The sequence below is a fragment of the Castanea sativa genome, chromosome 6 (genome assembly GCF_040712315.1).
Source record: "Castanea sativa cultivar Marrone di Chiusa Pesio chromosome 6, ASM4071231v1".
Lineage (NCBI taxonomy): Eukaryota > Viridiplantae > Streptophyta > Magnoliopsida > Fagales > Fagaceae > Castanea > Castanea sativa.
Window position 1 is genome coordinate 148,769 of NC_134018.1, and position 16,992 is coordinate 165,760.

A 16,992-nucleotide genomic window follows, 5' to 3' on the forward strand; every position below is an offset into this window, starting at 1 on the left:
GGAAGCAATGGATAGGGGGATAGAGAAAGTTTTTGTCACGTTCTTTTTAATTCATTATTGGTGGAAGCAAAAAGGTAAAATGCTAAATTTAGCAACTAAATATATAACAAAAGTGTCCTACATCAGTGAATCAGAAGCTTCTCTTTTTTCTTTTTTTCTTTTGAGAAACTAGACTAGTAGCCTAGGGCTTTTATTAGAAAACAAAACCAACATACTAAAACTTAATGAACATCAAAGAGAGCCAAGGTTGCAATGTCATCCGGCAGGTCTTCCATTCTTGCCTAAAATTCTACCCCAGATTTGGCTCATTTTGCTTATGCATTAGCTATCCTATTACAAGAATGTTTAACATGAAAAAACTCAAAGCAGGATAAATGAGAAGCATGAGTAAGTATATCATCGATCAGGTTGCCATATGGGGCTTCACTAGCAAAGTCGTGAGTCAGAGCTTGAATCACAATCATCGAGTCTCCCTTGAAAATTACTTCTTGGATACCAATTTCGAATGCAAACTTCACAGCACGACGACATGCCAAAGCTTCGACCTCGACTACTGAATTTGGAAGGGGAATACTTTCAGTCATAGCTGCAATCTGATAAGATATGTGCCCTTTAAATCCTATTGTATGATGCTATGTATGACATTATGTTGTGATTAATAAAGTTGTTTTATTATTATCTAAAATAATGGTAACATGAATATTTGGACATTATCATATAGTCTATCAGATTCATAGTATGTGATTTATATGATTTAGTCACAAAAGATATAAATCACGAGTTCTTTGTAAACTCGGAATTTTTAGCTCGTAGTAAATAATGAAGTTAGGCATTTCATCTGCGAAGACTATAACATATCAACTAAGATGATTTCTCTTGATCATGGAAGTGGAGACTTCTAGTTGATATGTTGATATGTTTTAAGTGTTAAAACAAATTGAACTAGACCGCTGTGAGATTTATTATTCTACCAACGACTATCCAATGAATAATAAATCTCACAACTTCTATTTACATGAACTCTCAATCCTGCGAAAATAATGAACCTGATCATGAAATATAGGTTACTTTGATATATCAAGAGTGAGATCTAAAGTCACAATCAAAACCTCAGTATGTTGGGCAGTTATATTTAATGTTAAAGGAACATATATTCTCAAGATGGAATTTATAATCTCTTAACGGAAATATAAAATATTCCCTTAAGATAAGTTTAATAGGTTTGGTTATTCAGAGTGTTAGGTCTAACCACTTTAGTGAGAAGTTACTAAAGTATATATTTATGAAATTGGATTTCATAAATATATGATGAATAACTTAAAAGATTAAATCAGGTACTCAAGGATTAAGATGTAGTAATCTTCAAAGTGGCAGTCAACATTCATAACTTTGTATTACTACAAATATTTTAATGAAGGGGTTGAATATATAATAAAGTCTTGGGATATAATTTATTAATAAGACCTAGAGTGCAATTATATTTATATAGTGGTATTAGATATAATTAATGGTAATTTTAAGCTTATCAAGAGTTGACAGAAATGCCCAAAACCCATTGGAGCTAGTGTCTTATTTGTCCATTTTGGTCTCAATCCAAGTCACATACTAAAACTCAATTGGAATGGCCCAAAAGGCTAACCCAATTAGATAATCAATTATATATAAGAAAAGAAACATACAGAATTTGGTATGTATGGTAATATATGAAAATAGTGTGTATGTGAATGTAAGCCACTCTCTTATTCTCCCTTGAACACATACATATAAATTGATTGAGAGCCCACACTATTTGGGCATTAGTGGAATTGAAGTGAAGATTAAAAGTGATCTCAAGTACTTTTAATATTCGATTTTGAATTTCACCACACCAAGATACGCTCTCTTGTTCTTAAATTCTAAAATTTACATAGTACATGTTATCAATTGTGATACAAACTATGAAGTAGATCTGTTAATTTTCCGCTACATATGTTTTATATGCGATACAAACTATGTTTTTCCAACACAATCATCTCACCACGGCTGTTGCGAATGAGTACTCCTATACCAGCCGAGTGAGTGCTACTGAATACGACACCATCAAAATTTGCCTTGAAGCGCAGGGAAATCGAAGGACACCACAAGCTAGGAGGAGCAACTGGAATGTTGACGGACTGATCATCTTGAGCGTGATGAATTCCTAAAGAAATTTTGTAGTATGTGGTCCAACTCTGTCCAGCAATGGAGATGGGAGACCAAGCCAATATTACAACGATTCCAAAGTCCCCACGCCATATAGATGAACAATTTAGCCCTGTTATCATCAAAAACCTGCAAAAATCTAAACAAAAGGTTAGTAAAATCAGCCAGTGGGGAGGAGACTGCTTGGCTAAACCATGCATGGTCACTCCACACCTTCTCCACCTCAGGACAACCCCAAATGGCATGCAGAGGATCGTCAGAAATAGTTTTACAGCTATTGCACAGGTCCAAATCAACAATATGGCACTGGAACAAATTATCCATGGTAGGCAGGCTTTGTTGCAAGCTTTCCAGGCAAAGAGCTTCACTTTGTTAGGGACTTGTAGCTTCCAAAGTCCTCTCCAAAATTTCTTCTGAGGGTTTGGGTTAGAGCTGTTAGCACTATTAGCCTTTGTAGCATTGGCCAACAATTGATAAGCACTATGAGTAGTAAACACTCTCGTAGGCGTTTGAGACCAGATTAGATGATCGGGACGAAGTATAACACTAAGAGGAATGCTAAGAATCAATTTGGATTCATGAGGCATGAATGGTTGCTGAACTTGATCCACTTTCCATGTAACTCACTCGGCATTAATGAGAGAACTGACATTGGCATCAAGGGGAAGAGAAGGTGGAGGAGCAATGACAGTTCTACAAATTTTATCCAATAGCCATTTACCTTCCCTGATGCACATAGATTTCCAATTCCCTGAACATCCTAATGTGTGTTAAAGCTAAAGAAAATATCGATCTTATCCTTGTTGATTTTCTTCCCAGCCTTTATCATAAGTAGCGAAAATGTCTAGGATAAGTTGGCATGCTGTTTCGAGAACACTATCATTTGCAAAGAAAATTTAAGAAACCCATGAACCATTTTTGCATATAGAAACTCCTCTAATAGAACCATCAGATTCAGCTTTACGGAGGAACCCTTGAAGACCAATAGCACACAAAAGGAACATGTATGGAGACAATAGATCACCTTGACATAACCCTTTACCTGGTTTGATATGCCCCACAGGTTCTCCATTGAGAAGCACAGCATAAGAAACTGACTTGATGCAAGACATGATAATAGACACAATTTTACCAGAGAAACTCAAATGAATCATCACTTTCTCTAAAAATTGTAATTCAACTCTGTCGTAATCTTTGCTCATGTCAAGTTTGAGAGCCATGTAACCCAAATTTCATTGTGTCTTACATTTTAAATAATGTAAGTCTCAAATGCTACCAGCACATTATCAATGATCAACCTCCCAAATAGGAAGGCACTCTGAGAGTCAAAAACAACATGGGGTAGTACTATCTTCTACCAATTGACTAACACCTTAGCAATAATCTTATAAAAAACATTGTAAAGGCTGATAGGAAGACAACAAACTCTTATCCAAAGCCATATTTTTTTGGCTGTTAAGTTACAGTGCACAACCATCTATATATTATTTTACTGTGTTGATAATAGTAGTTGTTCTTTATTGTAGTAAATATATTATTTTATTATGTTGTTTTTATTATTTTATTGTGTTGAATGCAAAAATAAAACCACTGATATTGAGTGTTTTGTAAAGTGAAATGGTAAAATAAATAAAATAGTTTTTTGTGATACTAAATTGTTAAATTTTTTGCACCACCAGTGTTATAAAGAAAAAAATACAAAGATAAAAGATAGAAGCTAACCACCCTGCCAGGATGCATTATAGTATTTAACTGTTACCTGAGCAAAATTTGATACCCCGCCTAATATCTTCTATCAACATATTTCTACCATACATTAAATCAAATTTACTTTATGTTCACAATGATAGTAGAAAGTGTTAAAAAATATTACAGAATTAGTAATTAGCTAAATTTTTTTGTTAGTTAAAAAATTAGCTACTAAAACTTTTGTTAGTAACTTAATTAGTAATTACCTAATCTTAGGAGTATTCATAGTAACACAAATCTCTTCAAAAAAATTAACTTTAAAACTAGGAATTTAATCTTGATAGCAAAAAAAATTACCTAATCCATCTATTTACAGTGGGTAAATCACGATTTTTATTTCTACTACTTTATTAGAATTCATTTTTGTTCCTAAAAACCATACAATCCCTAGAGTTGAGTTAAACCTTCACCAGAGAATTGAAACTCCGTCCAGTTGCTGACAAAAACACATCTATCAATTAAAAACTAAACGCATCCACGAAAACAAAAATCAACCCATCCACTAAAATCAAGACCAGCGATATTCCGGTATATGAAATTGCCATCCATCATGACATCCCATTTCACAGCCATCCAAACAAAGAGTCAGCCATGGTCGTTCCTCAAAAATTTCAGTTAGAATAGCATTTCCTTTCCCGGTCAAACGTGTGTTCCCAATACCAAGCCAGTGTAACCCAGGGAACAAAGGCCTCTTAAGTGATTTAATTGAATTAACAGACAAGCCACTGCATTTATAAATATCAAGCCTTCGAAGTGGTTTACTTCCATCTTGGAACCTTCTCTTCATAGCCAATACTTCCATGGATGAATCAGTCACATAGAAGCAACACCTAATACTCAACTCAGTAATGCCTATACCAACCTTAGCAATTGTAAGTATTGCTTTATCTGATATTCCAGGCATGTATCCTAAATCCAAGGCTGACAATGATTTGCCAATTGTCCCACTATAGAGCAAAAGAGATAAACCTTCATCAGTTACCCTCTTACAGCCTCTTAGACACAAATGAGTGATGGGTGAACTCCCCTGACCAAGAATAGATATTCCATGGTCTGTAACATCAGCTCCTGAGAGATTCAGAGAAGTCAATCTATGAAGACACGAAATGGACCTCAGGCAGGAATCTGCTATGCTCCTGCAACCATATAGATCAAGGACCTCCAGACTGCTAGAACAAGCCAGTTTTTTCACAGATTCACAGGTTAGAAGACTGCATGACAATAATCTCACCTCAACAAGGGAACAAGGCACCCCGGTGAGATCATGAAAGGCCAAGTCTGACAATAATAAGGCAGTACGAACTTCAAATTTTTTTAGCCTTTGGCAGGAGTGTAGAATTGATGCAAAGCCTGCATCACTAACTTTAGAAAACCCGCAAAGTCTCACCGACTCTAGGCCCTTGCAGCCCTCAGAAAGTAGAAACATGCCCATATCATTTATTCTTTTGAATGACACTTGGTGGTTCCGTCTACTCCGAATAAGTGAGAGACTTGTTAAATGATGACAAGAGCCCAAGGACTGGAGCCCTTTGTTGGTCAAGTCATTGTGCAATAGTGGTTCCTGATGTGGTCTGTCTTCAAGATCCAGCTCTATCAAAAGAGGAAGAGAGTTGGTTATCAAAATAATCAGATCATCGGATATAATATCTAGGCCCAGTGACAAGCACTGCAATGGAATACAGGGGCCCAATGGAGAGATGATGCCAAAATCAGCTGTCTCAGAAAAAGTCCTATCAACTTGAAGTTGGTTTATGACGTGGATCCCGTCTTGCTCAAGCAGTGGCTGCAATTTCAGGATTTTAAGAGTTTTGGGCAGGAAGAATTCAATGGATTGCAAAGTGCTTGCATCACCTGTTCCTCGAATCTTTAGGCAAAATGACTGAAGTATTATAAAAGAGACAGGCTTCAATTATTTTGGTAAAAAATGTTTGAGTTGAAAAACACACTTTGTCCGACATAAGTCAAAATATATTGAAAGAGCATCTACGGAGAAGTAAATAATCAATTAAAAGAGAAGAGTTTGATCCCTTTATCTTACCTCCAGGTACAAGCATCCTTTTAGCATACGGACAAGGTTACATTTGAAAATCTTGGGTGAGTCCTGCTCTACCAATTCAAGCGTAAGCACCCTGACATGAAAAAGGGGAAACAGAAAATGGTTCAGATTTTAGTATTTTCTGAATGGTTTGCACTTTGCAGTTAGAAAAGGTCTAGAATGAGATGTGCACATGGAAAATAGCCTCTCTCTTTTTTAATTATCTGCCAGGGAAGCCTATTCTCCATAACCTCAACTAATAAGTGTCCTAAAAGCAGTTATATTGTTAATAGGGAAAATTACAACTTACCCACATGTGGTTTGGCTGAAATTTAAATTGTCTACCTGTAGTTTGAAATTTGACACTTTACCCACATGATGTTAGCTAATTTAGAGTTCAATAACCCACTTCTGTAAAAAATATGGCTAAAGATAAGTTTGCTCCACTTTCATTTCTCTCTCCTCCAAAAACACAAAAAACATATAAATACAAGATCAAAAAGAATCCAGCAAAACACTTGCATCATGAGATTTTAAAAGCTTGTGGGGTGTGAGGGGCAAGGGCCAGAGTTCAAGTCTCCAAGATAGAGTTTCACACACATACACTTAAATTAGGCTAGAGTAGAATTCTATTTTGTATCAAAAAAAAATTATAGGTAGGCAACTTAAATTTCAGTCAAACCACCACCGCACACCCTTGGCATAATGGTCACTCCACAAGTATAAGTGCTTATGGGGTGTGGGGGGCAAAGCTAAGGTTCAATTTTTTTGAACCTTCTTTCTTTTAATGCACAAACCTCCAATTTGTGACTAACCCTTTGCACGGATCTCAAACACGTGACTAACTCCAGCAACTTGATCATATGTTGTTGGCTGCAAAATTCTTCTGGGAAGCACGGACGTGGCAACAGAGGAACCGCACCTGCGTCCGACGCAGCATGCAGCAGGTGACGCTGCTGCCCACTCATCGATACCGCTTCACTTTTTTTTCGTTTCTCGATACGCGCCGACTTAGGCCGATTCATGCCGATTCAGGTCGTATCAGCCAAAATTGCCAATTCAGGCCATACTAGCGCCAATTCGGTCGATACAGACTGAAATTCAAGTTAAAAAAAAAAAAAAAAAAAAAAAAAAAAAAAAAAAAAAGGGTGCAAAACGCACCGTTTCAAATCAAACTAAACTTCAAAACCCTAAGTCATTTGTTTCTCATTTTGTTTGCTCAATGCTCAACCCTTCTTCATATCTACCTCTCGGCTCCTCTGTGTTGTCACTGCTGTGTGCTCTCCGTCTTCCCTCTCTGCTCTCCGTCTCCCCTCTCTCTCACCATTTCAACTCAAGCTTCAAGCCTTCAAAATCTCGGTCTCAATTTCAACTCAAGCTTCAAAATCACAGTCCACTTGGTTTCAACTCCCAAGCTCATTGACCCAACTCTCAACTCAAGTATCAAAGCTTTCATTCGCAGTTTCTCACCCTCCATTATACTCTCACATGCTCTATTACTCATTGTGATTTGATTTTTTTAATTTTTAAAAAAATTTCTTCATATAAGCTACCTGTAATGTTGTGAACTTATGAGTTGTGACTTCAGTTTGATTGTTTATTTAGTTATTATATATTTGTCAAATTATTTGTAGGTTAAATTAAAATTATTGAATTTGTAATGGATGAAGCCACTAGCACAGAATCTTCACCTTCATTAGATGAAGTGCGGAATGTTGATGCTCCTCTCTTTGGCAGTATGTGAATAAGGTGGAAAAACCACCTAGCTCTACTTCTAAATCAGGTGGAAACACATATTTTAAGTGCAACTATTGTGGTGTATTTTTTTTGGGATCCTATTTTAGGGTTAAGGCTTATTTATTAAAAACTAGTAATAAAGGTATTAGAGCATGCGATAAAGTGACACTGAGTCATAGATTGGAAATGCCGAGAATGCATGATCAAGTTGAGAATGATAAGTTAGAGAGAGAACGTAGAAGTCAAATTCTCTTACCAGTGGGCCTATTCCCTCATCCCGGAGACAAGAAGGAAGTGGTAGTATAGATCCGATTGATGGTAAGAAGAGGAAGGTGGTTGCGAATTCTCCTTTGGAGAAAGCATTCCAAAATAATGCTAGCCACAAATTGGATAGTAGAATTGCTAGGATGTTTTATACCAGTGGGCTTCCATTCCACTTTGCAAGGAACCCAAATTATCATGGTTCCTATGCATATGCTGCTAACCATCACATTCTGGGTTATGTTTCTCCTAGATACAATGCCTTGAGAACAACACTTTTGCAAAGAGAAAGAGCTAATGTTGAAAGACTTTTGAAACCAATTAAAGACTTTTGGCATACAAATGGTGTAAGTATAGTTTCTAATGGATGGTCAAATCCACAAAGGAGGCCTCTTATTAATATTATGGTTACATCAGATGGGGGTCCAATGTTTATAAAGGCAATTGATGGGTTAGGTGAGTTCAAATACAAGCATTTTATTGCTGGGGTGTTGAAGAATGCTATAAAAGAGATTGGACATGAAAAAGTTGTCCAAGTCATCACTGATAATGCTAGTGTGATGAAGTCTGCTGGAGCTCTTATTGAGGGTGAGTATCTTAAAATATTTTGGACACCATGTGTTGTCCACACTCTCAATATAGCTTTGAAGAATATTTTTGCAACAAAAAACACTCAAAAAATTGAAGTTACATATAAGGAGTGTAGTTGGATTACACGTATTGCTGATGATGCATCCTTCATACGTGTTTTCATCATGAACCATTCAATGAGGTTGAAAATGTTTAATGAATATTGTCCATTAAAACTGCTTCAAATTGCTGATACTAGATTTGCTTCAGTTGTTGTAATGCTAAAAATGTTGAAGTTGATAAAAAGATGTCTTCAAGCCATGGCTATTAGCGACCAACGGGCTGCTTATAGGGAGGAATGGAGGATGATATTGAAAAAACTCAAAAGGTGAAAGATATGATTCTAAGTGATTGTTGGTAGGATGTTGTAGATTATATCCTTGATTTCACAGCACTTATTTATGATATGCTACAAGTAACTAACACAGATAGGCATTGTCTTCATCTTGTGTATGAAATGCGAGATTCAATAATAGAGAAGGTGAAGGCAGCAATATATCGGCATGAAGGCTTGGAAGATGATGAGTATAGCTCATTTTTTAATGTGGTGTATGATATACTCATTGATCGATGGACTAAAAATTGTACACTACTACATTGCTTGGCTCATTCCTTGGATCCTAAGTAAGTACTTTCATTTTCTATTTTCCTTAGTTCCCCCTTCTAGTTTTTTTTTAATAAGTAATAAAGATAATTTCATTGATATAAAAAAGAGAGAGTCTCCCAAGTACACAGGGAGTATACGAGGGAGAACAAATCAAAGACGGACATTACAAAAGTCAAGAAAATCCAAAATAGAAAGAAAAGGATGGCTTCTCCACACGGAGAACCAATCAAGTAAAGTTCGGAAAAAAAGAGACTTAAGGTCAGGCATGGAACTCTCGATGTCTTCAAAACATCTACTATTTCTCTCCTTCCAAATACACCACAACAAGCAATGAGGAACGGCCTTCCAGATATCTCCATTACGATGGCGACCAAAACGACCTTGCCAGCAAGCCAAAAGCCCAACAACAGACCTTGGCATAACCCAGCAAACTCCGAATAAACCGAAGACTATATCCCACAACTCCATGGCAACCGGGCAATGAAGGAAAAGATGGTCAACACTTTCACAATTGCACTTGCACATATAACACAAATCCAGAATGCAAACTTTTCTTTTTCTTAAGTTGTCAACAGTCAGACATTTCCTCAAAGCTACAGTCCAAACAAGGAAAGCAACTCTAGAGGGAATCTTCTGCTTCCAAATGCTTTTCCAAGGGAAAATTTGCTCCTTATGGCCAACTAGAAGATGGTAGTAAGTACTAACCGTGAACCCCTTACTCTTACAGGGCAGCCAACAACTCTTGTCCTCCCCATTCCCCCTTACGGGAGTGCTATAAATGGAATTGATGAAGCTCCTGAAAGCTTCCAATTCACGATTATGCACCTCCCTACAAAACTGAAGCTCCCAATGGAGGACACCATTGGTGAACCTCATAAGATCCGCCACAGATGCCTCTTTTCTACGACAAATCCTATATAATTCCGGATAGCGGACGGCAAGAGAAGAAGATCCACACCAATGATCTAGCCAGAACAGCACCTTTGAACCATCTCCAATATCATACATAATAAAATGAGAAAAAGAGAGCCACCCCCGTCTAATATTTTTCCACAAACTGACACCATAAGGACCAGAGAAAGAGCTAGAACACCAGCCACCCCAATCACAACCATACTTCACCTCAATCACTTGACGCCAAAGAGCATCCCTTTCTTGCCCAAATCTCCATAACCACTTCCCGAGTAAGGCAACATTGAAGGTTCTCAGGTTCCTAATCCCCAACCCACCTAAAGAGAGAGGAGTACACACTGAAGACCAATCAACCAGATGAAATTTGGGCTCATCTCCTAAACCACCCCAAAGGAAGTCTCGTTGAAATCTAGCAATTCGATTGGCCACAGAAGCAGGAATAGGGAATAAGGAAAGGAAATAAGTAGGAAGATTAGAAAGAGTGCTTTTAATTAAAGTGACTCTACCTCCCTTGGATAAATATAATTTTTTCCAACCTGCTAATTTTCTTTCCATCCTTTCAAGAATAGGAAACCATATTGACTTGTCCTTAAATTTTGCCCCCAAAGGAAGACCCAAGTATTTCATTGGGAGGGACCCTTGATTGCAACCTAAGACAGCCACTAAAAGATCCATATCTTGAACTGACCCCACTGCCACCAGCTCAGACTTACCCAAATTAACCTTCAGACCCGACACAGCTTCAAACCAAATGAGCACCATACGGAGAGTCAGCAGCTGATCAATATTAGCATCACAAAAAATAAGAGTATCATCAGCGAAAAGAAGATGGGAAACCATCAAAGGCCTTCCTTCAGAAACTCCAACACTAAAGCTAGATAAACGACCTTCAAGGGCAGCCTTATCCAACATTCTACTGAAGGCTTCCATAACCAACACAAATAACAAGGGGGACAAAGGATCACCTTGCCGCAACCCCCTTGAACTTCCAAAAAACCCATGAGGAGTACCATTAATAAGGATAGAGAAACGAACCGTTAAAACACAAAATGAAATCCAACGCCTCCACTTATCGGAAAAACCACAACACTCAAGCAAGTAATTAAGAAATCTCCAATTCACATGATCGAAAGCTTTTTCTATGTCCAGTTTACATAACAACCCTGGCTAACCACATATTTTAATCTCCAATTCCCCTCTAGTAAAACACATATTTCATCTAGGGATGGCAATATATACCCAACCCCCGGGTACCCAGCCCGGCCCGATCTTAATGGGTCAGGTTTTACCCGACCCAATAACGTATAGGGTAGGGTTTGGGTTTTAGAAAAAAAACCCAAAGTGGGTCCAGGTCAGGTCCTGGTTTTGGAAAAAACATGGCCCAAACCCAGACCCAACCCGTTTAAACTTAAAACAAAATTACTAAAATACCTACCTATATATATGTAACTTATATCAAACCCTAACCCTATTTTCATTCGTCTGAAGTCTCTCCAAGCCACCCTTTTCTATACTCTCACCTCACCCTCAATAACTCTTAGTCTCATTTTCTCTCAAGCCACCTTACACGGCCTCACGCAATCACCCTCACCCTCACTCTTATTCACTCCCCGACCCACCCTCACCTTCACTCTCATCACTTGATGGTTGCTATTTGCTAGGGAGAAGCATGGAGGTTAGATCGGAGAGAGATTTGCGAGGTTTAGGCCGTGACAAGTAAAGAGGCCCTTGAGGTCAGGCCAAAGCTTTGGAATTGATGGCTGAAACCACCGCTAATCATCGGAGATCTTGGTGGTCTGAGATAGAGAGAGGCCAAGTAGGAGTCCAAGATCGGAGATAGAGCCTTGGTGGACCGAGTTCTCCAATTTTTATTTTGGGTTCATGTCCTCTCTCAATTCTCAAATCTTTGAGTTTGTGTTTGTGAATCTGTGTTTGAAAGGAAACTCTTTTTTTTTTATATAAGATAATGTCTCAAATCTGTGAGTTTGTGTTTGTGTGATTCTGTGTTTGAAAGGGAAACTCTTTTCTTTTTCTTTTTCTTTTTTTCTTTTTTTAAAGATTGCATGGCCATGGATTAAGGCCCTAAAGCTATTTTACAAAAAAATTAAAAATTAAAAAAAGGCCCTGAAACTGAAGTGGCTGGCGGAGCCCACGGGGCTGGTTTGGGGTTGAACTCGTGAGTCGAGTCCGAGTATAAAGAAACCCGACCCGAACCTGACCCATTGCCATTCCTAATTTCATCATCTATATTTGCTTCTTTTTTTTTATCTTTAACTAAGGATTACTCTATTGAATGGCTTTCGGAGAATCCAAAACGCATCGCTCCACATCGGGATCATGAAATTTCTATGAAAAAGAGCAAGTGTTTAGAGCAATACTTTGAAGATGAAAGTGAATTAAGGGTGGTTAAAATTGAGTTTGCTGCATTTCCAAGACGGAGGTTTCCTTCACCAGATGCCTTAACAGATAGGTGGGCCTTACAACCTATGGTTTGGTGGCAATACCATAGCTCCTCATTTCCAACTCTTCAAACCTTGCCATTAAACTTTTTGGACAACCTTGTTCATCCTCATGTGCTGAGAGGAATTGGAGCACATACAAATTCATTCATTCCTTAAAAAGAAAGAAAATGGCTCTTGCACGTGCTGAGGATTTAGTATATGTGCATTCTAATCTTCAACTCTTGTCAAGGCGCAATGAGGAGTACGTAAATACAGCAACAAAGATATGGAATATAGCAGGAGACTCTTGGAATGACAGTAACATACATGGAAGAGCTGGAATTCTTAAGAATGCTACCCTTAACTTGATGAGCTGAAGTTGGAGGCCATGTTATTGCGATTGCTAGCACTAGTATTACTATTAGTGAAAGTGAAGTTCGAAGTGAAGCTATTGATGTTGATAATGATGATGATGGTTGTGTTTGATTGTCTTGTTGATTTTTTTTTTTTTTTTTTTTTTTAGTTTCAAACTTGTGGGTTAGTGATGTAGCCACCCTCTATCCTTAGACCAGCCAACCAAACCCCCCCCCCCCCCTCTACCATTAGGACTGAAAACCAGCCACCCTCTACAAGCCAAAAAGCCAACCAACCTTTCTGACCTCTTAGGGCAGCCAGCAGCCCATTATTTTGACTTCCCACATCTGCCATTAGGACTGACAACCAGCCACCCTCTACAAGCCAAACAGCCAACCAACCCCCCCTCTACCATTAGGACTAACAACCAGCCACCCTCTACAAGCCAAATAGCCGGCCAACCTTTCTAACCTCTTAGGGTAGCTAGCAGCCCCATATTTTGACTTCTCATATCTGCCATATATCCCTCTTTAATTACAGCTTTGACTTATGTAACTATTAGCTACTTTATTTCCTAATAGTTAAAGATTATAAATAGGCTTGATATGTAAGAGTACAATCAGTTTTTAATGTGAATTTAACTTAATTTCAGACCTGGACAGAAACTTTGTTTCTCCAATTTCTCTGTAATTTCAGCTTTAATTCTTAATTTTAATGCAATTCTAGTTCAAGTTCTCAATCAATTGATCTTGATTCCCATCAGTTGTATTCTAATTTTCAAACATCATTGAATGTTTTAGTTTCAAACTTGTGGGTTGTATTTAATTTATGAACATCATGTTTTAGTTATTATCTACTATTGCTCTTAAATTTGGTTTATGTTTATATAATGTAAAAAAAAGTATGTTAGCAATATATAGAAAATAATAATAATAAAAATTTAATAATTTTTTAATCGCTGCACCCTGCCATACCCACACCCTACTTTTTTAAAAATTGCCGAATCTCGCACTCGCACCCGCATCCGAATCCGAAAACGCACCCGTGCTTCATAGAAGTTCTTCACTTCATCAACAATGAAGATCTGGAAGCATTCGGTTACAAAATCCAATGGCGTACAAACGCAGTAGCTTCACATAGAGAAAATAAGTCTCTTGGTCCTTGTATCTGTGTGTGACGGCTTTTAAAATAAGCCTTATATAGGTTTAGAATTGTGAAAAAAGAAACTCCAAACAAATATACAAGACTGAGCTGAATTTCAAATCTGAAAATTCTGAAATCGTAATTCTTGATAAATCGAGTTGCTATCGAGCTTCACATTAAGTCTCGATAGCAGACATCTGTCGAGACTTTAAGAACAGATTTTTTTCACTTGTTTCTTGAACCAATCTTCATGTCTTTAATACTTGACTTAAACAACATGTTTCTTGAAGTACTAAACTCATCTTAGATCTACTCAATTATAAGTAAAATGTATTTTGTCAAAGGATTAGCCCATTACAAAAAATATGACCTAACATCCAAGAAAGGAGTTTCACACAAATATACACTTAAATTAGGCTAGAGAAGAATTTCTATCTTGTATAAAAAAAAAATCCATCAATCCTCATATGGATAAAGTGTCAAATTTCAAATCACAGGTAGGTAACTTAAATTTCAGCCAAACCATACCTGATGTAAGTTGTAATTTAACCTTGTTAATAAAATAACTAGTTTCAAAAAAATATTAAGTATAATGGTTTAAGGTTCAAGGACAAAGTCAGGAGAAATGAATTGCAATTGCATGCATGGGGAATGAAGTTTGGCAAAAATTTATCTCAGATTCAAATTATGAACATGAATAATCTGTGTACTTTTTTTCTTTTTTTTGTGCAAGTGTAGAAGATTTCAAATATGAGCAATGTTAGTGAAAAATACATAAAGAGTTCTACTACAGCGTGGTTGGAGCAAGCAGCAGAGAATTCAGTGGATAAAAAAGCAAGTGTTAAGAATGAATACGCTGAGATCCGTTTCTCGATGCATGGATGAGACATTTAAAGTATAAACCAGTGTTAAGAATATGAGGTACAATCAATCAATCTCTAACATAATTGGTAATGGGGAGCGTGATCCTATCTCTTATGGGCTGTGCCACCTTTTAAATTTGGTAATCAAAAAAGGGTTTATAGATTAAAAAAAGGGGGTGGAGTTGCCAATGCCATGCCATGCCATGCCACGAATAAAAGTGTAAAGGTGCCAGCCAAATATTGCTTAAAATGGGGCATTTATGAAATGAATTGAAAAGGTGAATTAGTTGGAATGGAGTTACCTTAGATTGGGGCAGGTTTCCCGAATGGAAGAAAGAAGATGATATGAAAGCAAAGAGCAGGAGAGCAAATTGAGTTCATGGAGATGTGGGCTGAGAAATAAGGGCACACAGGAATCATCAAGGCGGAGGCAATTTATGGTCAGGCTCTTAAGAAGGCCGCCGCCGTTGGTCCTGGTCCTACCCAGAATGTGAGCAACAGTCTGGGCATCCGGAGAAAACGTCTGCCAGACAAACAATGCCGTCGTTAGAAATTTAGGAAGAGAGAGAGAGAGAGAGAGAGAGAGAGAGAGCTCTGCTGACACATACTGAGAGATTGAGAGTAGAGAATAATGAAAGGGCTTGATAGACGAAGAAGCGGAGAGATCTGCTGACACATGCAAGAGAGCAAAGCGTCTCCACATCTAACTTCAGGAGAACCTCCTTTATCATCACGCCGCTTGCTACTCCCTCCAACCCCATCTAATCTTCCCTCTTTCCTCTTCCTCTTCTGCTTTATTTTTTAATTTTAGCTTTATGGTTCTTGATATTATACTTAAATAATAAATAAATACTCATTCTTAATAGTGTTTTTTCTTTTACTTTAGGCCCTGTTTTTTTCACTGTAAGGCCCATTTTATTCATTCTTCAGCTCTGGAGTATGTATGACTGCTCCCAATTTTTTAATTGTATTTTTTATAAATTGACAATTTTAACTCTTTTTTTCTTATCATTTAAGTAATTAAGATAAAATATAAAACAAATTATTATAGATTAAACTCATTACACCAGTGCATTACACTTCTTTCTCAAGTTTTATTGCAAGCTTGAACCGTAGACATAACGCACCACGGGATCGTCCATCCGGTGAGACGAGGTCCTCAACTTGGTGATTTTTTGCATCATCAACAACCATAATTTCATTTTTATTGTGCATCATTTTCTGGCTCCCTTCATACAAATATATATATATATATATATATAGATCGTCTGTGGCCTATTGTGGTCGTTATATGAACGGGTTCGTGTGCAAGTCACATAGATCTCCTCAAGGAAAAAAAGTGATTTCCTCCTAAGCGATAAAATGATTAAAATAATTACTCATAATGTTCATAATGAGGAGGTTAGAATAGAATATTTAGGTCTTATCTTTTATAGTGAACATTTAAAAAGAGTTCCTTCTATTTGTTCCTCCATGATGTTGCAGTGATTCCTCCACCAACGGTTCCTAAGATGTGGGAAAGATGTTGTGGTGGTACCTTCACCAGCAGTTCCCAAGATGTGAGTTTGTGATTCCTCAGGCATAATGTCGTGGTTCCCAAGTACTAGGTCTTTAATCCATGTAACCCTAAACATTGGTTCCTTGAACCCTGGGGTCCTTTAATTTGGAAACCCGAAGTACTGGTTCCTCTATAGACAAGAGTTCGGATGATTATGTCCTGCAATACTCTCCACACATAACCCTTAAGAATGTCTTTGTACAAAGGAATGAAAGGATACATACTATCTCATTCACCATCAAAACCAAATTATTAGTTTTTCCTTCTTTCATAATTTTAAGAAACCCACATTTGATGTTGAAATTGGACTTATATAGTAATGGTTTAACAACTCGAGCAAAATATATATATATATATATATATATATATATATATATATATATATATATATATATTTTTATATCTTCCAATTTACCCTTGATCACTATTTTCTTCAAGTAGCATGTGAAGCACAGGAGTCAGGAAGAAAATATAAAGCAATGGCTACTTCCATGCTGTAAATAAAGCTCACACAGATTCGC

General features: G+C 37.3%; 1 protein-coding gene across 2 annotated transcripts; it reads right to left on the reverse strand.

Annotated features, from left to right (window-relative positions):
• Window positions 1-4,176: 4,176 nt before the first annotated feature.
• Window positions 4,177-15,730, reverse strand: LOC142641455 (F-box protein At-B). Of its 2 annotated transcripts, none has more exons than XM_075815893.1 (4): window positions 15,522-15,730; window positions 15,216-15,436; window positions 5,969-6,059; window positions 4,177-5,809 (listed from the first exon to the last, which is right to left on the reverse strand). In XM_075815893.1, exons 1-4 carry the CDS (start codon window positions 15,672-15,674, stop codon window positions 4,439-4,441), a joined length of 1,836 nt encoding a protein of 611 aa, XP_075672008.1. In that variant the 5' UTR covers window positions 15,675-15,730; the 3' UTR covers window positions 4,177-4,438. The 2 variants fall into 2 exon arrangements, with proteins under 2 accessions (XP_075672008.1, XP_075672009.1); XM_075815894.1 differs by having other exon boundaries at window positions 4,177-5,794; window positions 15,522-15,718.
• Window positions 15,731-16,992: the final 1,262 nt, after the last annotated feature.